The sequence below is a fragment of the Rhinolophus sinicus genome, chromosome 1, assembly GCF_057876585.1.
Source record: "Rhinolophus sinicus isolate RSI-liver-muscle chromosome 1, RSI-T2T, whole genome shotgun sequence".
Classification (NCBI taxonomy): Eukaryota; Metazoa; Chordata; class Mammalia; order Chiroptera; family Rhinolophidae; genus Rhinolophus; species Rhinolophus sinicus.
This window is the reverse complement of record NC_142501.1, coordinates 201732892-201757917: the sequence shown is the minus strand read 5'-3', so window position 1 is coordinate 201757917 and position 25026 is coordinate 201732892. Positions and strand designations below refer to the sequence as shown.

Genomic DNA, 25026 nt, shown 5'->3' with positions numbered 1-25026 from the left:
ATGTTGTTTACCATTAAAAAAAAAAAAAAGTATGTTCTTGCAATATAGTTTCAAGAAATGAAGTGAATGATTGTCCTTTGATTATAGTAACAAGTAACACCAGAACCAACTTTAAACCCAACTCAATCAATTAATGACAACTTTCCATTCGTAATCACCACGTTTTAGAAAGTCCCAAACCTTATACACACCAGCAGTGGTTTGCTCTGAGAGACTGTATTCTGTAAGTACAGCTCTTACTTGCTTATTAGCAAGCAATGAATTCAGCTTTGGGTTTCAGATTGAGTGGTGGCCTCCTTTCTTTGGAAAGAAAGATGATACTGCCTGGCCATAATGGCAAAACACACAAATCGTTTGTTATATCCTAAACAGAGTTGTAAGCACAAACAAATATTAACTCATGTCAATCCACACAACAGACAGGATGGTGGGGGTGGGGGTACCTATGATTATTCTCATTTAACATATAAATAAACTGAGTACAGGAGATGGGGTGCTTACCCAAGGTCATGCAATTAATATATATTCGAACTGGTATTTAATTATTATTAAATGCAATTATTTTGCTTTCAGAGTATGTGCTCTTAGCATCTATACTCTGTGGTCTCTCTGTAAGAAAACCAAACCACAAAATGGGCATTGCTTCAGCAGTAAGGTTCCTGTTAATGATGAGCCTCCTGACCCGTGCAAATGTTTTTTAAAGAACTGCTTCCAACAGCCTTGGGGTGAATTTCAAGCAGAGAGGTTAGGGTAGGGCCTCTGTGAGATGGTGGAAGCACTAAGGCTCATGAGAAACTTAGCATCCTGCTATTAATAATCAGAGTGATGAGCAATTAGGATAACTGCCCTTGTGATTTGTATATAGACAGAGGGTGCCAAAAAACATATATACATTTTAAGAAAACTGTATTAAAATTATAATACTCAATATATAATGATAACAAAAGATGAATACAAGTCACCTTTGACTTCTACAATTACAAGAGGTGCTCAAAGTGGTTACCATCAACATCCAGACACTTCTGATTACGGCGAACTACTGCTTGAGCAACGTTGACCGAAGTGTCCACTTGTATATACATATTTGGCACCCCCAGTATATCTATTGGGTATTGAACCTGGGTCTTCCAGAAATTCATCTATTGGGCCACCGAATGGCTGTTAAATAGTAATGACTCTCTATCACTAACTTATTCAGACAAGCCATTGAGGTGGAAAACACCCCAATTTATGGACAAGTCCCTTAACCTAAGTATTCTTTGTAGTAGCATCTATCCATAATAATAAAGCTAATCCAGAAAGCAACTCACCATCACCCAAGTCTTAGGATTCTTGGACTTTAGAGTTATTGGTCCACTAGCTGAATAATTTAGGAAAGCTATAATTTGGATAAATATTTTGTGGCGTTTAGATTATGTTTGAAGTTTATTTCCTGAGTATAATCCATTCAACGTTTTTTTTTCTCTGCAGAGAAGAATTCTGTCAGAAACAAGTCGTATAATAAATGATTTCATCTCTCTGGGACTCAGTTTATTTATCGATAAAATAGTTAACTGGGAACTGGTAATTTCTAAAGGATCTTCCATTCTGTGAAGACTCAATAAATCAGAAATTCACTTATGTGAATTATAGGCATATCTTTCCTGTTTTTTTCCTCCTTCCTAATTTTTTGGCTCACTATCATGCTTGTACATCTACATAGAATACTTCCACATAGAGCTAGAAGTGAAAAAACATCTGTCAAATTAAAAAAACACGACTTTTTTTATTTTTATAGGCATCGTCTATAGGAAAGGTTTATATTAGATAAGGCTTTTTGTTTGTCTGTGTATATTTTATCCAATTTTTGAATATTTATCTTCTGAATGTCACTTGGATCTGTGTCATTCTGAAGGTATTGGAACTAATACAGAATCCTTCATTTATCTTGTGAACCTGACCAAGTTATTCATCTCTGTGAAGCTCCAGTTTATCCAGGTGCATAAAAAGGAACAACACCTATAATCTTGTATGGTTGCTACGATAATTCCAGGGCATGGCATATCTAACACTACTTTCACCATTTGTCCTATGGTAGATTGTCAACTAAAGTAAGCACCTTCCCTCCCTAGCACTCTATTCCCTATAACTAGAACTATTTGTGTTTCTTCATGCTTTATACCTGCATGAAAAGGCTGTAGTATATGTTTTGTGTCGATCACCATCCTGATTAAGCCTAAACTCCCACTGAGTTTTACATTATGCGCTAAATCAATTTTGGATACCCTTACTCCAAAATCATCTTGTTACCTTTTTTTTGGTCCATACTCCAATCAGCCTTCCTTATAAATCTCAGACCCTTTCATATACAACCCCTTTCTTGGATGCAGAAGCTCATCTTTACATTGTAGCATCTTATGTAGAATTTTCTCTTTTCTCCAAAATCACTAGCCCTTCTCTGTCCCATCTATTTCCGGTGTCCTACCTGCTGCCCAGAAACAAACCAGATAGAAATGGGGCTCAGTATGAATCGATCTACTTTCTCAATTTTCACCCCAGAGCTCAACTAAAGACTACACTTGATTTGACTTGACTGTAATGCAGACTCATTTATGTCACAAGACTTGTCTAATTTGTAAGAAAGAGGCTTTATGAGACTTAGTGCTGTATTTCGAACAATATAGTCTGTATGTCAATATGAACATCTATGCATGTTAAACAATGTCAGTAATTGAGTATTTCACATATAGAATGTGTTTAAGAAAGACTTGTAGAAAGAGTTCGTGGGTAATTGACCTACATTTTCTCCCCTTCACCAAATTATTTGCATAACCATCACGCTGTAACATCTAGGAAATTAAAATTATAAAACAGTATATAGAGCCTGATGGCCTGAATTTGAATTCCAGCTTTATGACTTACTTGGTGAGTAACTTTGAGCCAAGTTTCTTAGCTTTATAGGTCTAAGTTTTCTTATCTCTAAACTGACATCAGTAGTACCTACCTCAGAGGACCACGGTGAAGATTAAATAAGATACTACTATGCTAATACTACTCTATGATTAACACTTTAATACAGAGTTAATACTACATTGTGTTTGACATGTGCCTCATGCATAGGCAATCTTCAATAAGGTAAGGTATTAATATTCTTTATCATTATTTTGTTTTATTAATTCAAAAAATAAGGATGATAGAGGTCAAATAATAGCCCCAAATCACACGTCTATTAAGAGGCAAAGTCATGAATAGAATCTAAGCAAAATAACTCTGGATTCTCTGAGTGTCATCTCTGAACATACTAAATCCTCGTCTTCCAATAGCCCCTTTTTAAGCATTAATGAATGTTCTACAAATAAAAGAAATGTTAACTATAGAAAGAACTAAAGAAAGTCAAATGGTGTAAATAAATATTTCCTTTAGCCCATTCCCAGATGGGGTAAAAGGTAATATGCTTAAGTGTTCTAATAGCATCATCAATTATTTTTATATTTCTTAAGCATTATAGTTTAGAAAGACTTTTCTCATTGTTCAAATACACATCACCTTTGGCAGCCCCTTGCATTTGGGGAAGGAGAATGCTGGCAGAATTTTTAAAAAGTCAGCTTTATAAATTTCAGTGAAGCTATTTGAGATAGAAATAACAGCCCCCTTCCAGTCATCTCCCGTCCATTAGTTCTCATTAAACATCATGGAATGGACACACACTCAGTATTCCCAGTTGGCCCAACTTATTGACAGACCCAACAATCTACACTGCTCTCCACAGCACAGGAAAATTAAGAATGTGCATTCCAAAAATCTATCTCCATGTGCACCGATAATACCTTTTTGAGAACTCTTGAGGAAGCTTATGTTATAGTATTACAGATATCTGCTAAATAAGTGAGCTAATAAATACAAAAAAATTGTAATGCATGTTCTATAAAGGACTTAGATTATCTGTTGATTTCTTTTTGTCTTTTTATCAAAGACAGTTACCCATAAAAGTGACTTTTCTCAAGTTGTGTTCTTGTATTTTGTAAAATTTTGCCTTTTCCTAAGATTGGTAGTAGGGAGAAGGATGCTTCTTTTTTAAATTCATTAACTGCTTCAGCATGTTTTAATACATATTTGGATGAACAGCAGATATTTTCACAGCCCAGTGTGACGTACAGAAATAATGAAATAGCTTTGCCATTAAAATTTTCATTCAATCTCTCACTGGAATGTGTTAACCAAAAACCACTTTCATTTTGATAGCTGGAAAGGAGGCAAGTGACTGTTGTGAGGTTTTAGTATTCCAAACCAGCATAACTCTAGAGCTTCTTAAACTCCTCAGTAGAGAGAGCCTGCGAATTCAAAACACTGGTTTTGTGTGTCATCCTCAAAACTTTGTTCAAGTTGAAACTATTTCTTGCATGCATACTGACCTGGTGTTAAGATTACTTTTCCTAAAAAAGAAAACACATTGAAGTTTAACTAAATTACCAAAAAGAAGAGAATAAGCAAAAAAAACAACAACAACAACAACATAAACACAAACCACCAAAAAAAAAAAAAACGACTGAACTTCGAAATGTTGATACAGTATAATACGGTGTGCTTATTTGTTGTTGGAACTCCATGTAAGTTTTGAGAAAATAAATCAAAAGGATGCCTAAAATAGCAGCCCGAAATGTCAAATTCTAGAGATTCAGGAAAGGACATTTCTCTATTCTCTTGAAACACAATGAAAATCTCCCTGAGGTATGATGAATTATCCCACTATGGTTGAGTAAAAATGATTAGTCCTATTGCTGCACTGCATATCAATTCCAAAGTAGGCCATTGATACCTATTACATCAGAAAGGATATGTGTTATATAAATCTCAAACTCTCAGTGCCTGATCGACTCTTAGAATTTTTGAATGGAAAGTTCCATGGAGATTCTCAAGTCCAGTTTTCTCATTTTAGACCACTAAGGAGGTAAAGTGGCTGATCCAAGGTTAGAAAGCAAAAAAGTGGTAAAGAGGGGTAAGAATCTGTGCTCCTATTATTGTTTTATTTTCTCATGTTAAAGGATATCCCCCATTAATTGCAACTGCTTTTATTTATAAGTATATTCCATGGATCTATGTGTACGATCATGTATTTATGCAGATCAGACATAGACTGGAACAGAAGGACCCACGACATCCAGGACCCACACTCCCCAGTCTTCGGCAAAGAATGGGAGCTAAAAGCACTCAAAGATAAGTAAATACAAAAATTTCAGACTTTAAGGTTATTAATTTATTTTGAAGTGCATTTATTCTATACATATTTAAAGCAAGATAATAACTACATTATGCAAACACAGTATCATATGTGCCCTTGAGAATGTAATCCATATTTCACAAATAATAATACAAAAAGAAAAACTACATTCGGAATGATAACACTGTAAAATCATTATAAGTTTAGATGCAAATATTTAATTGTTTAGGAAAAACTCAAAGCTGTCACCATAGGGCTTTAACCTAGGTCCAAATTTTTCTACCTAATACTCAAATTTTAGTCCTAGGACACTCAGCAGACAAATAAGAAAGGTGAAAGAAATCATTATTCCTGACTTAGATATGTAAAATGATGGGTGTGGTCGGGGACAAAGGGAACGCCCATGCGAAAATAAATTTGAATAAAATGAGCATGTGTTTGTTTTTAAGAAAGCTTCAGAAAATCTATGAAAATGCTATTTTGTTATTAAATATTTATCCCTTTCATTAATTAAAATTAGGCTGCAACGTTACAGTGTGCACATTTCCATCTATAGATTCAGACTCTATACAATGAAATATAACAATTCAGGATATTCCTTTGTTTTATTTCCCCAGTAAGCAAAGTATGCAGCCAACTTAAATCTTGTTTTGAAGGTTTCCTGGCTCTAACATTCACTTTGGAGATAAGTTTACAGAAACTTTGAAATCGAAGGCACTTTTTCTCTCTGTCTCTATCAATTTTTACACACTGAAACTAATTTCTCATTAATGTGGTTATCAACTTGTTAGCATTTAAAAATACTTTCTCAAATCACTGGAAATCAGATATGGATGGATGTTGAATATTATAAGATAGAACTCTCTTATTCTCTCCGTAGTATTAATACGATGGTGGCCCAGAAAACGCTAATATTGCAAAATATAAAATACAAGAAACTTTTCATATAAATCAGTACAGTCTGGAATGTAAGTAATAAGGAAAAGGGGGGGAATCACAAAGGTTAGCATCCCTTAGAGGAAGGAAACACATGCTCTTATTTGTGAGAGTAACTGTTGGTGCTTCTGAAAACCAATACTAGAGTAGGTTTCCTCACAAAACCCAGAATAAAAGCCCTCAACAAAAGAGTATAAAGAATGAGCCCACATCATCCATGAAATCAGGTAAAACACGTCCTTCAACCTAGCTGAGACTACTGACACTACTCTGTGTAACTGTCAGTCTCAGGAAGAATAAAAACCTGTGTATTAACACGGAAGGTCCCAATCACATTTGCCAAGTAAAACAACACACATGAATAGACACAGACACCAAGCCAAGTTCCAGGTTTCATGACAATGCACAAGATAAAGTGAATTTTAAAAGCAGTCACCACTAAAAGGAGAGAATTTTACTCTCCTTTTATAACTACCAACATTTCCATCAAAGAGGGCTACAAGAAGCATTCTGTCAACTTACTTAAAATTACTTTAACAAACCCTGCTTTCCACCCTTCCTCCCCCACTGAGTTACAAATGTAGGTAAGTTTCTGATAACCTACATCAGAGTGACACAATTACAGCAATTGGATGTTTGCTATTTGTAAACGCAATCTTGTTTTTGCCACATGTGGCAGCCATTCTCTGGAGGACTAGATTAGTTTTGAATATAAATACATTTATAACATATTTGCATTTTTACTCAAGTTTAAAATTAAAAGCAAGAAGAATATCAAAGCATAACTACATCAAACATCACCTAGGGGTGGGTTTAAAAACTGCTCTGACAACTTTAGAGAAACAGTTACTAGCTGCATGAAAACATACTCTCAAATGTGTTTGAGCAGTGAGAAAATAATGATCTAAATTTACTCAGATTCGCAAAGAAGCATTTAATTCAGGAAGAGATACAGGTAAGTACACATCTTTTTGTTTACAGGAAAAGATGATTGTTAAGTAAAATAAGATAATGAGCTTCTGATAAATAGAAACAGTAACACTTGAAAAACAATTTGCTATTTGGAATCTATGTTAAGGTCTGTCATATGAGTTGGGGATTCTGACCCTTAAACTCTCCGTTGAGATGTAACATAGGTAATATTATAAATACTTCTCAAGACGACCTTATAAAAAGCTTGCCATTCTTAGGCTCCAATCTCAAACCATAAGAAAATTTAACAAATGTATATCCATTTCCATTTGATGAATACATCCACATAGCAAAAAAATGGACCTCACAACATATCCAAATAAAATTTGCTGATACAAGAAAAGTGGTTATTAGATTAAAAAATCTCAGATCAATATGGACCAAATGCTCTCAATATAAGCAGACATACCAATTATAAAGCTTTCATTTCCTCAGTTTTGGTTTTAACATTTTGATTTAAAGTGTTTCTCATATTTCTAACATTCTTTTGCTGTGAAAACATGACTGAAACTTACAAAAACTTTATTTTATTAATCTTTTCCACCCTGAAAAAGCTGTCTCTCTTCATGTCCACCCCATAGTAGCATTTCTCTGATCTCATTTCAGGTGCCTCTTACATTCCTTAAAAAATTTTTATTGCAAAACAGAATTTTTAGAAGTCACTAAAAAGCACTCCCTTACCTTCTAAACCTGCTTCAATCAGCCCAAACTGTTCCAATAATTTAACAAAAAGCACAATGACGATCAGAACTGCTATCATTTCAAGCCCTTCCAAGTTCATGGTCAGCTAGGTCATGGTCCGATAACAGCCAGTGAGAAGTGCTTGTCTGCCTGGCTTTCTTTGTAAAGCCATTAAACTACATTAAGAAGACTACTGCCAGAGGAATAGGGGAGGAGGAAAGCCAGAGAGAGAGAGAGAGAGAGAAAGAGAAGGAGAGAGAGAGAGAGAGAGAGAGAGAGAGAGAGAGAGAGAGAGAGAGAGAGAGAGAAACAGAGAGACAGAGAGACAGAGACAGAGAGAGAGACAGACAGAGAGAGAGACAGACAGAGAGAGAGAGAGAGAGAGAGAGACAGAGAGAGAAGAGATGGAGAGGCTGAGAGAAAGGGCTTGAAAGAGAGAAAATGCATTAATCCTGTCTACTGTAGCAGAGCCCAGAAGTGGCTGCCGGATAAAGCCACCCTGTTGGAATTACCGGCTTCCTCGTTATCACTCTTACACAGAGAGAGCGCCACGCATGAAGTAACACGCAGATCACCCGAAGACCCGGGAGGTCACCAGAAGGTCCCGAGAAAAACATGACACGTGGCAGTGATGGCCGGGCGTCCCCAGGACCAGCGAGCCTGCTCTGGCTGCCTGTGGCTTTGTTGGGCTGGTCAGTTGCCTTGGAAACGGAAACTAACCAAGCTGGATTTCTGCTGCAGACAGGGACCAGAGTACCACATCTTGAAATAAGAAGAGAAACCTGCAAATGACGAGGGGCGGAGTAACAGCTTGGATTCAGCTGCTTCAGAAACACTGTTTACTAGTCAGGAAAAGCAAAGTGTGTGTTTTGTCCCAACTAGCTGAGTGCAGAGAGAAATGATGCTAAAGGGAGTCATGCAATATTGACTTTCTTCTTTTCAATGAGTTCTCTTATCCTAGGGTACAGTCTGAGTCACTGTGAACTAAGATTCTGGTTTAAGTAGTAACTATCATACTGTTTCAAAGCATGGATACGATAAACTAATGCCTTCTTAATATTTATACATTTTAGTTTAATAGTTACCTTCTGCATTATCTTATATCCATTCAGCATAACAAAATATATGCTTTTTTGTTGTTGTTCAGTGTGTACCTCCTATGCTTTTTTAAAAAATCAATTTAAGTAAATTTGAAGTACAGAGAGTTTGAGAAGGAAAAAATAATCAATCAGAAACAAAACTTTGGAGTTTCTGTCTCTATCTTGCATAATCATTTCATCACCCCCGCCTTCCCTCATTACTGCTTAAATAGATCAGGACCACATTAAAATATAGACTAAAAAAAAGTGTTAGAAAGCACCTCAGAAAACCAATTCAAGTCTCTTATTTCATAGATGAGCAAACTGAGAACCAAGAAAGAACAAGAAAGATCAGACAAAGGCAGAGCTAGGTAGAACGCAGGCATCTCTAACTTCTGGTTAGATTTTGAGGCAATACAGCATCATGGTTCAACATATGGAGTCCAGAGCCAGGTTGGTTGGACTCAGGTCTAGGATCCCTTAGTAGCTGTGTGACCTTGGGTAAGTGACCTAACATCTCCCTGCCTTAATGTCTGCTTCTGTAGCAAGGGGCATGATAATAGCACTTAGCTCACTGGGCCATTGAGGGAACTGAATAATACTTTTAGAACAGAGTGAGGGCTCAGTCACTCCTGGATTTTGTTCTTATTACGAGTCTCTTTATGTGCTATTCACACCATACAAGGTTACCAGAGTAATCACTTTGAGAGGCAGCCCTCATATAATTATTCCGTCAATCAAACATTTCCCATGGCTCCCTAGTTGCCTGCTGCATAAAACTCGAGCTCCTTTCAACAGCTTCCCGATCTCCTCCTCATCAGATACCAGTTTGAGGGCGGCACCTGATGGCCCGACTTCTGTCCATCCACTCTCCCTGCCGGCTCAGCTTCCTTCTCCCAAACTCATTCTGAGCTTCTCCACCTCCAGGCTTTGTTCAAAACACGGTATCTATTTGAAAAATCCTTTCGACACTCTCTCTGCCTCTCAAATTCCTAAAACTTTGCCATGAAACGTCTCCAAGCAGCATTGGAGGAAATCTCTCCCTTTTTATGTGTTTGTATAGGACTTTTTCCTCTTATGATACATTATATTATAGCTACTTGGGTGCATATCTTCACACCGAAGGGTAAGTTTCCAGAAGGCAGAAATCATGTGTTCCTTTTCTTTATATTCCCCACATGTCTCCTGGAGTCTGGAGGGCACATCGCACTTCACAGATGTACCGTGTACATACTTGCTGAACAGCAATAGTCACCATTAATTAACCTATCGCCACATACCAGATGCTTTACATACATTGTTTTCCCTTTTCGCCACTGTGAAAATAGGTCTAATTAGATAAGATTTATAGAGAAATACTAAGCCTCAGAGGGTTCACATAGCAGGCTTGGGGGCCTACTGCTGGTGAGTGATGGGACTGAGAGTCAGACTCTGATTTATTCAACTCAGAGCCCCTTACTCTTCCCATTATTCCACACAGTTTTAAAGGAACTGAAAATCTAAACATTGGCACAAGTGCTTATCAGCTCAGGAATGAAGGTTAAAACCAAAATGATCCTCCCAAACTGTTTTGTGACATCCTAATTAATCCATTCACCCCTGTAACTTTGCAACATGAGAAGTTCTCAAACTAGTAGTTAACTGAATTCACAGATCTTCCTTCCTGTTAATTCACAGGATTATTATTACTTAAATACACATCGACCTCTGGTTTCCAGGGGGGATTTTTCTCTGTTTATCGACCCCAGGGAACTCAGTAGAACCCTTCAACTTGCCTCAGAAATGAAAGTCAGTGAACAGGTCCTTCTGTCTCCAGTTAAGGTGGATGTCCTGGCCACAAAAGCAAAAATAAACAGTGGGACTTTATCAGACGAAAAAGCTTCTGCACAGCAAAGGAAACCGCTGACAAAATAACAATGTAACCTGCAGAATGGGAGAAAATATTTGCAAAACACATATTTGATAAGATGTCAATATCCTATATATACAGAGGGTGCCAAGTAAATGAATCACATTTTAAGAAAGGAAAAAACTGTATTAAAGTTGTAATACTCAATATATACCAATAACAAAAGATGAATACAAGTTACATTTGACTTGTGCAATTACAAGAGGTGCTCAAAGTGGTTACCATCAGTGTAATCTTAATAGTTTTTTCCTTTCCTAAAATGTATATACATATTTTTTGGAGATACATGTGTATACACACACACACACACACACACACACACACACACACACACACACACATAAGTAACTCATATGATTCAATAACAAAAAAACAAATAACTTGATTTAAAAATGGGCAAAGGTCTGGAATAGTCTTTTTCCAAGAGGACATGCAAATTGCCAACAGGTACTTAAAAAGGTGCTCAGCATCACTAATCATCAGGGAAAGGCAAATCAAAACCACAAAGAGCTATCACCTCACACTTATTAGCATAGCTATTATCAAAAAGATAAAAGATAAGAAGGATTGGCAAGAATGTGGGTAAAAGGGAACTTTTATTAACTGTGGTGAAAATCTAAATTGATACCACAATTATGGAAAACAGTATGGATTCCTCAAAAAATTGAAACTAGAATTACGACCTAATACAGCAACCTCTCTTCTAGGTATATACTCTAAAGACATGAAATCACCACTTCAAAGAGAAACTTGCACTTTCATGTTTATTACATCATTATTCACAATAGCTGAGATATAGAAACAACTGTCGATGGATGAATGCATAAGAAATTGTGACACACACAGACACACACACACACTGGGTGGAGAACACACAATGCAATATATAGATGATGTATTAGGGAAATGTACACTTGAAACCTATGTAATTTGACTAACCAATGTCACCCAAATAAATTGAATTCAAAAAAACAAAGAAGGTAATCCTGCCACTTATGACAACATGGAGGAACCTGGAGGACACAAAGCTAAGAGAAATAAGCCAGACACAGAAAGAAAAGCCCTGCATGGTCTCACTTATGTGTCAAATCTAAAAATATTGAATTCATCGAAGCAGAGACTAGAACGGTGGTTAACAAGGGCCAGGAGGTGGGAAAATGGGGAGATGCTGGTCAAGGGGTACAAAGTTGTAGTTATGGAAGATGAATAAATTCTAGAGATTTGATGTATAACATGCTGATTACAGTTAATAACACCCCAGTAGATTCTGGTCCTCTCATCTCCAAAGAAGCCTAGCCCCTGGCACATAGGAGGCAGTGACTAGCTGTTGCATGAGTGAGGGAGCTGATACTCTCCCTTTTCTTAAAGAGCCATGTGCTCTCTCATGGATCTGCCAGGACCCCACTGCCTGTTACCTAGAGCATTAAGTCTGCCTGTGGGCCCTTGTGAGGGTTCTGCTCTCTTTCTTAGGAAACCCCACGCTGAGGAAGCCCCCAGACCAGCACAGTGTGTTCCTGACACCTCTCTTTAAGGTAAGCCATGAGCGTGACTGCACATTGGACCGTCTTGGCCGGGTCCTTTTCTCAGTGTTTATTGTGAGTATGATTTGCAATTGCTAATGATGTCACTAAGGAAAGCAATACAAGGAAGGCATCGGGGAAGGTCTCTCTGTCCAAAATACTTAAACAACATTGAGGTGGAGGAGAAGAAGGACCTGGGAATGCACCCACGCCCATCCTCTGATGTTCAGCCGAAAGAACACCGTGGTCTAAACAGGCAAAGTGGCTTTGTCAGTTTCTTTTAGCTTGGAGTCATAGCTTGGAATTGAATTAAAGCACTGACCCCATATCTTTTCTTCCTAAAGAGCCTGACATTCCCTTTCAAAGAGAAATACTCAAGTGACCAATAGAAGAGATCACATCTCTGACCTCAGTCAAGTTACTTAAACCCTCTATGCCTCAGTTTTCTGGGCTCCAGAATGGGGTCAGTATACCTCCCTCGTGGGTGTTGTGAGGATGATGTGCTATAATATGTGTAAATGATACCTAGGCTTCATGGTGTGGAGCATGTACTCGTCAGACCCTGGGCTCAGCGGGCCTTCTGTCCCGTCCCCATAGCCACTCTTTGAAGAAGATAAAAATTTGCATTCTCATCTTGCACATGAAGAAATGGAGGCTTGGGAAGAGTTAATAAACTGCGCCATGTCCCAAAGCATCAGAAGCCAGTCCAGCTGACAGCTGTACACTGACCTCCAGGAGACTTCCCAGGAGAAAGCCTTAACAGTGGCCAGACAGCCACGAAGCACTTGACAAATGCTTCCCTCCACGAACATACAAATGTCAATGGGATAAGTGAGCAACCCTTTACTGTCACTTTTTAAAAGACTGCCCTTTCTAAATTGTGCAATTTTAGACACAGGAAAGTTCTGTGCCCCTCCCCCAGGGGTAGGGGAAGGGAAAGAGATGAGTTTGAGGTAGTGATAAGAGACAGGGGCTGCTGTTTGATAGTTTGCCAAAAGTTTCCACATGACCTACTCTCAAGAAACTGAAGGGGAGGGTGAGAAGCAGATCCAGGTCTCATTGCTTAAAAGAAGGTTCAACAAAGCAACTCTGAGGAGTGGCTCAAGTTCTGCTCTGAGGCCGCAAGGAAGCTTCCTTGGGCCTGTCCGCAGGAAAATGAACAGGCTCATTCATAGACACGCTCACGACTGCACTTCAGAGCAGGTCCCTACAGGGCAGTTTGTTTTAAAATCACCATTTACTGGCGAAAAGAAACCCATTTCTTCTTCATTTTCAGCAATACGGCTTTTGGAAGGAAAACAATGTTTTCTTACAAAATGAGAGGTAAGGCTGTCCTTTCATGAACTGAGACAGGGAACAAAGGGATTCTGATTATGCATGTCATTCTGATTCCAGGTGCAGGATGGTATTAAAAGGGGGATGGTTGGGGAGCTGAGGGGGGCGGGGTAGAGAGGTTTCTCCAAAGCCTAGTTTCAGAGCCTCAGTTGGTTGGTCTGGTCAAAAACTAAATTTCATTCCATTTCTTTCTGTCTGATTAGTCATAATTTATTCATTTGTTGGGTTTATGGTCCAGGTATTATACAAGGTGGTATGTGTAAAGAAAATCCTACCTCCAGTTTTTGCGAAGCTTAAAATCTATTAAAACAAAGTTTAGGTGATAATAGCTAATCACAGTTGCCCGATTAGTAAATCAAGCATTTTATATGTATTCTTTTGCTACATCCTGACATAAACTGCATGAGGTGCCATTATTATCTTCATTGCACAGGGGGAAATTGAGAAACAGAGGTCTTCGTGGATTAGACCAGGAAATAGCCAACCCAGGATTTAAACTCAGGTCTGACTCCAAAGAGCATGGTCAGACAGTATTGTAGATATAATTGCAAACACCTACTCTCCATGACAGCATCTGGTAAAAAGAAAAAAAAAAGAAGTCTTTGAGGAAATATGCAAAGTACCATGAGAGTAGGAAACGTCACTCAGGTTGAGTGGCGGTGGCAGGTAGGAGAATGCAACCAAGGTCGACTGTATTGCATTGGGCTTGGACCATATAGATATTGGGTGCCATTTTTTTTTCATAGCAAGAACAATCTGTATTACATGACCACTGGAAAATAAGACTAGACTTGTCAGAGAATTCACCCAGAGTCTGGAACACACTCACAGCCAGCCTCATTGCTTGCACCGATGCCCCCAAGAAGTGTCTTCCCTCCACCTCCCTCTCTGACACAAATTGAAAATCAGTTGCTTGCCTCTAACTCATTTCCCTCAATCCAAGAGATGCCCAGCTAACTCCTACGACTGGGTGAACAGGGAGGCTATATGGTCCTTCAAAATGAACTGACATAAAACCAAGCAGTAAGGCATCAAATGAGAAATGTATTTCAATAATAATGTGAAGGAATAATGACCAACATTTATGAACGTGGCAGATAATACAGAGGTTAGGAGCATGGATGGCTTCAAATCCTCATTCTGCTACTTTAGAGCTTCATGACTTTGAGCAAATTGCTGAGATGATTCTTGCAAAGCACTTAGAACAGAGACTATCACATTGTAAATGCTCAATACATCGTACATATTATTGTTATTACTTATTGAGCCCTGGCTACACATCACATACTGTTCTAATTGCTTTATATGAGTTATATCAGTAAGTCCACGGAACAACTCAATTAGCTAAATACTATTATTATTCCCAGCCACAACATGGATAAGAAGGAGTAGGATGTCTTCAATTAAGTTGGGATATTAAAGAAAATACGTTGCTCACATCCACCCATAGAGTTTACCCCATCTTCACCACAGGAAATACAGGAACAATTTATTCATTTACAATGACTTGCCTTTTAAATTGCTCTTCTTAAGAAAAACAAAAATCTAGGTATCCTTGTTGCAAAGGAAAAGAAAAAACGTAAGTATCACTGAAATAACTTTCCTGGGTGCTGGTTTTTGAGAATATCTCAGTCATCTGCCATTCTAGAACACTCCACAGGATGAACAGACTACAGACTCTACTCAGGTGCAACTGGATTTTCAAAGAGTCCTGCCATCTGCTGAGGAAATTCACCTTCGAGGGCATATCCCATTGCTCCGTCTGTCTCATCAGCCACACACGCATCACACCTAACATTCCATGGCCAGAAAATTCCTCCATGGCAAGGGAGCAACAACACTACAGCAGGCTCCCCCAGGCAACCTTGCCCTCAGGAAGCACAGCAAAGCCAACCTGCTTCAGTGGGTGAAGGGAGTTAAGTGGAGGAACCATATGCAGTGACTCAGAAACACTTTGAAGCTGTACTTTTGTACATCCTTACAGGATTAAAGATCAATGGGGTGGGGGAGTTGTAAATACGAGCAGTATTATCCAGCACTGGCAAAAGCAAACAGAGAGCTATTATACATATCTTCTAACTAGTGGTGCTCAAAATTGAGTGTGCATCAAGATTACCTAGCGATATTTTTAAAAAAGAATCCTTAAACCCTCCCCCAAAGATTCTGATTTGGTAGATCATAGCTAGAGCTTGTGAATCTCCATTTTTATCAAATATTGTAATGCAGGACTTCTGTGGACCACACCATGGGAAACACTGCATTAATCTGCTCAAACACTCTCACCCCGTAAGTAACACAGCCTCTGGGAGACATTTCCCTGGCTTATTAAAGCCTAGCGGAGAGTCACACAATGTCTAAACTTGACATGGTTAAGAATAGATAGAGGCTCCATCAGTTTCTCAAATTTCTCTACGAAGTTTTTTCTTCTACTAAGAAGTAACATATTTTTAAATCGTTGGTGAACAGACACAAGTTTCCATTCCAGGTTGTCAAAGTAGTTTTTGATGTTTCACTCCCTGCATCCATTACAACTTTCTTCCACCAGGGAGCTTCAGATGCAAACTTAAATGGAGGCAGAACGATGAACCATTCTGCACATCTCTGCATGGCTACACATCCTAGCTCCCATTATGAATCTATTCCTGGACCATCCTCCTCTGGCTCCAACTGTAATCACTAAAGTGAGGGACAACATGGGTAGACAGCCATCTTAATAACCAAACGAAGTGAAATGAACATCAATTGATGGATACCGGTGTTCGGAAGTGTGAAGTTGATTTAGATAAAGTAGATATTTCAGGTTGAGATCTAATAAAAAACAAAACAGCAGCCGCAGGGAGCCCTTTCCCATTATTCCACCAGAGATCATCTTTATCTGAATCATTACTATAAAAGTAGCAAAAGACACAAAGTTGTCTGATGCATAATTCATTTATTATGAAATCATGTAAGACTCAAATGATTGAAACAGGATTATTTATGTGATCATTAAACCCAGGGCAATTTCTACAGATTTCAGCCCTGCTTAATAGAATTCTTAGTTGCAGATATATACTTAGCCAGATTTCATTCCAAATATTGTTTCTTCCAACAAATTATTCCTTTTTATAGTAGACATGTTGTACTTCCTCACTAGAACAGAGTATAAAAATGTTCTTTTTTTCTTTTCTTTTATTGCACCAAAGAAATACAAAATATGAAACATAATATAGAAAAATCTACTTGACAGTTATTCATGCTACTTATATGTTGTAGTTTAATTACTAACAACTCTAACTTAATCACTTTTTGATACCCTTGCTTCCAACAGGAATATTTAAAATGGAATGCTATGTTATTTATATCATGCTACAATCATATTTTGCATTTTAACTAAACTTATGTCTCATGTGAAACACACACAAGACTTGCTGCTAGTAGGACCACAGTGAAAAGAAAAGTTATCATCACTGCAATGGAAATGTAACTCATTAAATAACACAAAGTGGCCTCAAAGACTTACAGACTAACTTTCTTAGGTAATTAAGTGCATGATATTTTAAATTTATATAGAGAGCCATACATAGATTAAAACTTTTTAGAGGGTCATCTAAACATGTCAGCGAGCATGACCTGTTGCTTTGATGACTGACGATGGCACTAGTAGTTTTCTACCGCTGCATAGCAAATTATCACAAAGTGATAGAACACCACAAACTTAATATCTAACAGTTTCTGCGGATGAAAACTCTGGTTATGGGTTAGCTGGGGCCTCCACTCAGGCTTAAATCAAAGTGGAGGCTGGGGCTCTGAGCATATCTGAAGCTCTGGGTTTGCTTCTGAGATCACTGGGTGTTCACAGAATTTCTTTCCTTGTGGTTGTATGAGTGAGGTCCTTATTTTCTTGGTTGCTATTGGATAGGGACCCCTCTCAGCTTCCAGAAGTTGCTCTTAATGCCTTGCCCTCTATACAACATGGCAGTTTGCTCCTTTAATGCCAGTAGGAAACTCTCTTATTTTTCAACTCTCTCTGAGCTCTGTTCAGAGATTAGGCCAGTCTCATCCAAGACAGCCTCCTTTGTGATGAATTTAAAGTCAACTGATTAGGGACCTTAACTACATCTGCAACATCACATCTGCCATATACAATACCATAACGATGATAGTGATATCCTATCATAGTTACAAGTCCTACTCACACACAAGGGACAAAGAAGTTAAAGGGTATATACATGTGCGTGGACTGTTGGGGCCATCTTAGAATTCTGCCTACCACATTATGTTTCTACTCTGATTGTGGGATAACATGTCAGGTGTCCGGTGGTCACGGCAGGCTGAAGGACAAGTTTTAGTGTATGATTTTTTTTTCATATTGAATTCGGGAGGAGACTCAGCAGAGACTTACTGGGCATTTGGCTGCTGAATGCATAGGAACTAACACACAGATTTGAAATCCTGGAATGGAAGCTGTCCACCAGCCACTTGTGGCAGGAGGAGGAGAAAAAATGGCTAGAAAAAATACCACAGCAGCACTTTGGTTTCCCCCTCTGGCACTTGCTTGCGCATTAACCAGCTGGCTTCACCAGAGAAAGTGTATAAAGCAGAAAGAACTATCTAGGAAACGATGAGGAGTGGCAGGCTTGGGACCCTAACAATATAGTTTCCAGAGTCCATTCATTATAGAGCAGATTCTTTCTGTCTTTTTTTTTTTCCTGCTTCTTGCTGCAATAGCAACTGTGGTCTAGCTCTGTTCTCACTAAAGTCGTGGCTGATCTTATGGATATCTCTTTCACTCTCATCACAGCAGATGATGGTGAATCAAATTAGGGAAGACTCCTAATTTGATACTCTACTGACTACACAGCTTTGGGCAGATGCCATCTCCTAACCTTAGTTACCTCATCTATAAAACACACATAATAATACCTCAGAGTGCTGAGTTAAAATACTTAAAGTAATTGAAAGACCCAGATCAGTACCAACGAAAATACAAATACATGTTGTCGTTGTATTTAGGCTGAGGTGTGCATTATGGGTGCTTTACGTCCCTTCCACTTCTGACCTACCCTCAGTCCACATTGTTGTTGGAGTGACAGGAACATGTCATTCTCTAGCTTCAATCTTCAGTGGTAGGTCACTGACTACAGAATGAAATCCCAAATGCCAGCAAGGCAAACGTCCCTCCCAACCCTTTGAGAAGCTCTCCAGCCTCATCTCCCAACAATCTGTCTTCACACCCTGTGTTCAAGTGATGCTGAACTACTGCTGTAGCCAAAGTGCCAGGCTGATTTATCCCACTGCTTTCTTTTTCTTCTGAGAAATTCGTATCCATTATTTAAAAATCAACTTAAAGCTATTTACTTGGGTGGGGTCTTTCACGAGTCCCTTTCCCCAACTGGACAAAACTGACCCCCCTTTTTCTTTCTGCTTTGTACTCATCTCAACTATGATCCTTTTAAGATCCATGAGCTAGTTCACATAAGTATCTCCTCTATGAAACTATGAGTCATTCAGAGCAGGGATCATACCTTATTCATCTTTCTATCCTCAGTAGTGATACATGTGCTAAAAGACACGAGTTGACCAGTAAACTTCGAAGTTAAGTGATGGAGGGGAAAAGGCAGGAAGTGAAGAAGGAAGAAGCTACTGGCAGGCTGCCTATAGGGCAGGAATCACCACACCTAGAAGCTCAACATTAACAATTTTAGTTTTCACATTCAGCTAAAAGTAACTTAAGTGGCAGAAAACAATGGCTAACACCTTGGTGTGAAAGAGTTTTGTTCACCACTTGTGGGCAGGCGAAGTGAGACCGCTAGCAACTTGGAAACTTGATGCCTGGTGTGGCATTGATGTAGGAAGGAGGAGATATTTTAAGAGCCAGCTGGGTAGCAAATATGGACACTTATCCAATAGAATAGCTAGTGGCCCTGTAAAATCCAGTGATTCTATGGCAATTGGAACATTCTAAAATGACCCAGAGGTTCTAAGGCATTCCCTAATTTGCAAAAGTTTGACTTTCTTCCTATTCTCTCTTGTTTTCACTGCATTGAACATTCAAATTTACCTTGTTGAAATAATTTTCTAGCAACTACACTGATTAATGCAGCCTCCCAAAGTATTAAACAAGTTTATAGAAGTTAGCTTCTATTAAACAAGTTTATAGAAGTGAGTTTACAGAGCTGGGAAAAACTGGCTTAGGGTTTCATAGATTCTCTTTCTTTAGGAACACAAACTGCCTGGCATGGTATTCTCACAGGTGTCTATTTGTTATTATGAGCTGCTCTGGCCTTCACATTTCTTGGATGATCAATCATTCAAGAGACACTGGAAAGGTGGTTCATTGTTCTTGTGGGATGGAAATGCTTGTCATTAGCAAGCGAAAAAAATTGGCATCTGCTCTGGGATATTGAGTATTTCAAACTGTTCTTACAATATCTTGGATTTGATCAAACTCTCAATTCACATGCCAACTGTCCCTCTTTCTTAATTTTTAAAGCTCAATGATTTTAATCTAAAGTTATCAACATATTTTGATTAATGAACATAGACATTATTTTGATTAACATAAAATTATAAACATATATTTGCTACTCAGTATCCCCAAAACACTTTATTTTTATGTTTTATTAAGTTTATTGGGGTGACATTGGTTAGTAAAATTAAATAGGTTTCAAGTGTACATTTCTATAGTACATCATCTGTATATTGCATTGTGTGTTCACCATCCAAAGTCAAATTTCCTTCTGTCACCATATATTTGACCCACTTTAAATCTTTTCTACCAAACCCTCGTCCCCCTTACCCTCTGGTAACCACTAAATTGTTGTCTGTGTCTATGAGTTTTTGTTTGTCTGTTTGTTTGTTGCTTTCAGTTTTATATCCCACATATGAGTGAAATTATGTGGCTCTTGACCTTTTCTGTCTGACTTACTTCACTTAGCATAATAATCTCAAGATCCATCCATGTTGTTGCAAGTGACAGTATTTTATCTTTACTAATGGCTGAGTAATATCTATTGCCCAAAATACTTTAAATCATTTTTTTTTATAGCTCTCTTTCCTTTGGGTGGGAAAAAACAACATCACAATAAAATTCATGGAGGGAATCAAATGGGCAAATATATATTTACATCAACTTTTTTGTTTGTTTAGCAATTAGATCATTTCAACAACCTGGTAAGTATGCAAACATTTATTCCTCCTCTATGTATGTAAGGTGACATGTTAGGACTGTAAAGAACAGAAAGTGTTGTGTATGTTTTTACTGTCAGAACTTGTATATTTACATGGGTCTTCCCTTCAGAGAAGCCATGTCAGGAAGTTATGTAGTGGTTCCAAAGATGCTTCTCTTGCTCAAATATTCTGGAGTTCCTTTTGGGAATTCCCTTTAAATTCTGGCTGCCATCAGGCTCAAACCTTCCAGCCCTCTGCACCAGTGAGATTGAGAAGAAATGGCATTTTTAGAGCCACACCATTTTTGCAGGGATGGCCAAGGTTCCACCTGAAGATTGTTTCTATGTGTATAAAATTAATAGAACCTGGAGTCTGCCTGAAGTCCATGTGTCCTTCCTGCCATTAGCATGAAAAATAACTTAAGCTTTTCCCAAGTCACAGGAAAGGCATAGCCCCTTCTCATCTAGTTCACGTCTTATAAACAACGTCACCGAAAATGAAGTAAAATGATGGACAAGAAAATTGGCTATTTTTCATTGACTTATGCAAAGGCTTTCTAGGAAAGAAGGTTGAAATACATGGTTAGAATAAGCCTTTTGTGTTAGCACTGAATTTCAATTATACATTGTCTTTGCCTACATTACCTGGGATAATTAGAAGTTCACAGTACCATTGGGAGTCAAAGCAATCCTAACAATTTCTTGCTACCCAGGGTAGAAATAAGCCTCTAAAATTCCATTCCATTCATGGAGGAAATCAAATGGGCAAATATACATTTACAACTTTTTTTTTTTTTTTTTTTTTTTTTTTAGCAATTGTATAATTTTAGAAAAGGCATTTTAGATTCGCCATTCACTTATGCTCCCAACTTTGGAAGCTTGAAATGGGATTTTGAAAAGGTCATTTTTCTATATATTTTATCTGTTATTTACTTTTATATTTTTTGAGATTTATGCATTGTGTATCAAAGCACTCTGTTACTATTGTAACACCAAATAGTGGAAGAGAAAATGGCATACAACTCAAAGTGGTTTTTTTTCTAAAACCCTTTACCTTTGTAGTCCTCCTTGATATGTGTTCTTAGTAACTGCAAGTTTATACATGAAGTTGGGGTTCATTTTGTTAAAGAGTCTGGGCAGAAAGTGAAGCTTATTTTTCACTTCATGTACTTTATCCTGTAACTTTACAAAGTTTTTAAAAACACTCTTGCACTTGTGTTTTTCCTAGACATCAGAAACATGAAGAGTCATTCAGTCAGAAATTGTTTAGAAAAGGAATTATATTTAAGCCATCATAAGCTATGGAGAAAATGCAATACAATCCCTCATGTTAAAAATGAAGTCTGGAATAGCACTAATTTGATCATGGCTGTGCACACCTGGAAAGAATGAAGTCTAACTCAAAGCAAATGCCATACTGGGGCAATTTGAAGAAATAACTTATGAGATAAGTCAGAAAAAATACATTGACATAATTCAGAGAGCTACAGATTCTAATGTGGTGCTCAGAGCTTGCTCTATTTATAGGCAGAAAAAAAGAAGAAATGCCTAAGATAAGTCTAAAGGGGGCCTAGTCTTGTCTGGCACTGCTCATTCTTTGCACATTCAGACTGGTATTTCTTACAGCTACGATCATCTGGTTGCATTTGTATGTAGTTGGGTGAATCATATCTGAAGTCAGAACAGACTCAAAGAGCAACAAGTCAACAAACCCATGATACAGCGTGGGATAGACCCTGCCTGCAGCCCTACTGTGATCTTCGGATCTAGTTTGTAACTAGCCTTTCCCTTATATCTAAATCAACAGTTTACCTCTAGTACCTGCCTCTCAATTACCAGGGTTCTTCTTTTTGCTTAGAAAGTTTCTAAATTCTGGATGCCTCCCCGGATCTCTGAAGATTGCCTTCTCCTCCATGCACCAACATTGTGAGCTAGCTATCCAGCCAGTATGCGCCCCGTTACTTCATGCAGAATTCTCCTGATCCTTGAATTACCTGGTACCCTGTTAAATATCAGTGTACACAAGGCAGTGATGTCCCTATCAAGGTGGATGTCCTTCTACCCTTGGTGACGTCAGTCCAGCATTGTCTTCTATCAGCCTACACAGGCATACACAGATACACACACGTGTACAAAACGTCTGTTAAATATCTGTTCCACAGCAATCTACCTAGTTCCACTGAAAACCAAAACTTCCGAATGTTTTTTTTCTTCAAAAATTATGTGTCATAAAAATGGATAGCAAAATGAACATAATTGGTTCATGGTCAGCAATTTAAAAAAATCCATACTGGTACAGAATTGAGTACACTAGCAAAGAATGGAATGGAAACCATTTTACAGGACAGAACAGAATAAAACAACAGAATGGAATGGAATGGAATGGAATGGAATGGAATGGAATGGAATGGAATGGAATGGAATGGAATGGAATAGAGGTGAGTGCTTTGCAAGTAGAAAGGGTCAGTACTAGCTTGTGAAACCCTTTTCTATTTATGTCCATGTGTGTTTTTCTATATGTTCTGGGTTATGAAAAAAATATTTCTTACTGTAATTTTTGATCAGAATAATTCACATAGCATGTATTAGAATGAACACCGGCCAGTGAAAAGTAGTGTCTACAGAAAATCTTAATTAAATTGCAAATTTGTGACTTGACATGAATTACAGATTAAACTAGCATTTCCTTATAGACACAAAAACAAATCATTTTCATCTGATAAGCTTGTCATTTTCAAGAAAACAGATAAGCAGAGCTCTGAAGGCATGGGAATCTAGATGGGAAAATTTTAATAGCAGAAATAATAAGTTCTGTGCCTGAAAAGTGCACTGGGTAAGTTATGGCTTGGAGGGGCCTGGGGCCTGGGTAGGTGGAGGCCCAGGGCTTGAGAAAACTCGGAAGAGTGAACTGACGAGATCAGAGGGAAGGACTCGGCAAAGTGAGCTCCACCTGTGTGATAATTGCACTGTGATTAAATTGTGTTGAACTGAACTGGTGATGATAGCTTATATTTGTCCATGTCTTCACATTTTTCAGAGCATTTTCACACCATTATATTATTGGACCTGCATGAGAAGGGCTGGAACTAGCGGGAAGCAAGGGAGGCACGTAGGGCACAAACTTGGAGGGGACCCTCATTCTCAGGGTCCTGCAGGTGTCCTGTGGACTTTGATCTCCTCACCCTAGTCTGTGCCCCCTTCATGAAAGTAGACATTATTAATTCTGTGTTAGATATCAGGAAAGTTAGTTACCCAGAATTTAAGTGCAAGTGTCAGAAATAGTGTTATATCTGGGTTTAAACACTTGGCCCCCTGACCCCTGGAAAAAAAATACATTTTTTTAAATCAAATTCAGAGAACCTCAGTGAGGACTTATTCTGCATGAATTTGCAAAGCAATAAATTGGTGAGGTAAAGAACCACACTACATTTACTTTTTGTAAAATGTTTGTTCAAGAAGACAGAATGGCAAAATGCAGCCAACAAGGTTTCAGCCTTGGATCCCTACATTAAGTTTAAGGCATTTCATTTCTGAAAGATGTAGAAAAATGGGAAACCATTTAGGGAATGATAAAAGAATTATTAGAGGAAAAAAAGCAGTTGATTTATGAAGCCAGATTAAAGGAGATAAATACCTATTACTTGGCTAAGTGACAACCAGAAGACATGATAAGAATCTACAAATATTGGGAGGATGTAAATATGGGTCATACAGAAGATTTCTACGTGGGCTACAAGATAGGACTAGGAGGAACAGAACAGAATAAAATGTGACACTGTAGACAATACAAGGACTTTTGACAAGGATGAATTCATTAAGTTCAGCCGGAAAATAACATAGAAGGAGAAGGAGAAAATGGAGTAAGAGACAGGCAGGAAGAAGGAGAGGGAAATAAACAGATTAGGAGTGTGAGAAAGAAGAAAGACAGGAAGGAAAAAGAAGGAAGGTGAGAGGGAAGTAATAAGAGAGCGAAAAGGGGAGGGAGGAAGAAAGAGAGGGAGGGAGGGAAGAAGGGAAGAAGGATGGAAGGAAATTTCAAACTTTTTTTTTGCCATGGCACATATTTCTCTATAAAATACACCAGCAAGATTGATATTGCTTTTTTATATATTTTTCAAAATAGAAAAGCCATGCATAATGATCATACTTTTAATAAATAAATGTTTATGGGTGACAATAAAAATAAAATGCATAGAATGTAAGGAAAGCTTTTGTAAAGAAACTCTGTTTGGTGTGGGTGACAAAA

The 25026-nt window shown here is 38.1% G+C and overlaps 1 protein-coding gene across 4 annotated transcripts in view; it reads right to left on the bottom strand.

Moving 5' to 3' along the window:
- KCNIP4 (potassium voltage-gated channel interacting protein 4) overlaps positions 1-25026 on the bottom strand; it is a 1020161-nt gene that overhangs the window by 457585 nt on the left and 537550 nt on the right. Inside the window, exon 1 of one of the 4 annotated variants that reach the window (XM_019743872.3) lies at positions 7787-8316. The exons of the other annotated variants lie outside the window; for them this stretch is intronic. Coding sequence (XP_019599431.3) covers positions 7787-7886 — 100 coding nt within the window. The 5' untranslated portion in view covers positions 7887-8316. Of the gene's footprint in view, positions 1-7786; positions 8317-25026 lie in introns of those variants that run through there. 4 annotated transcript variants of the gene reach the window in all.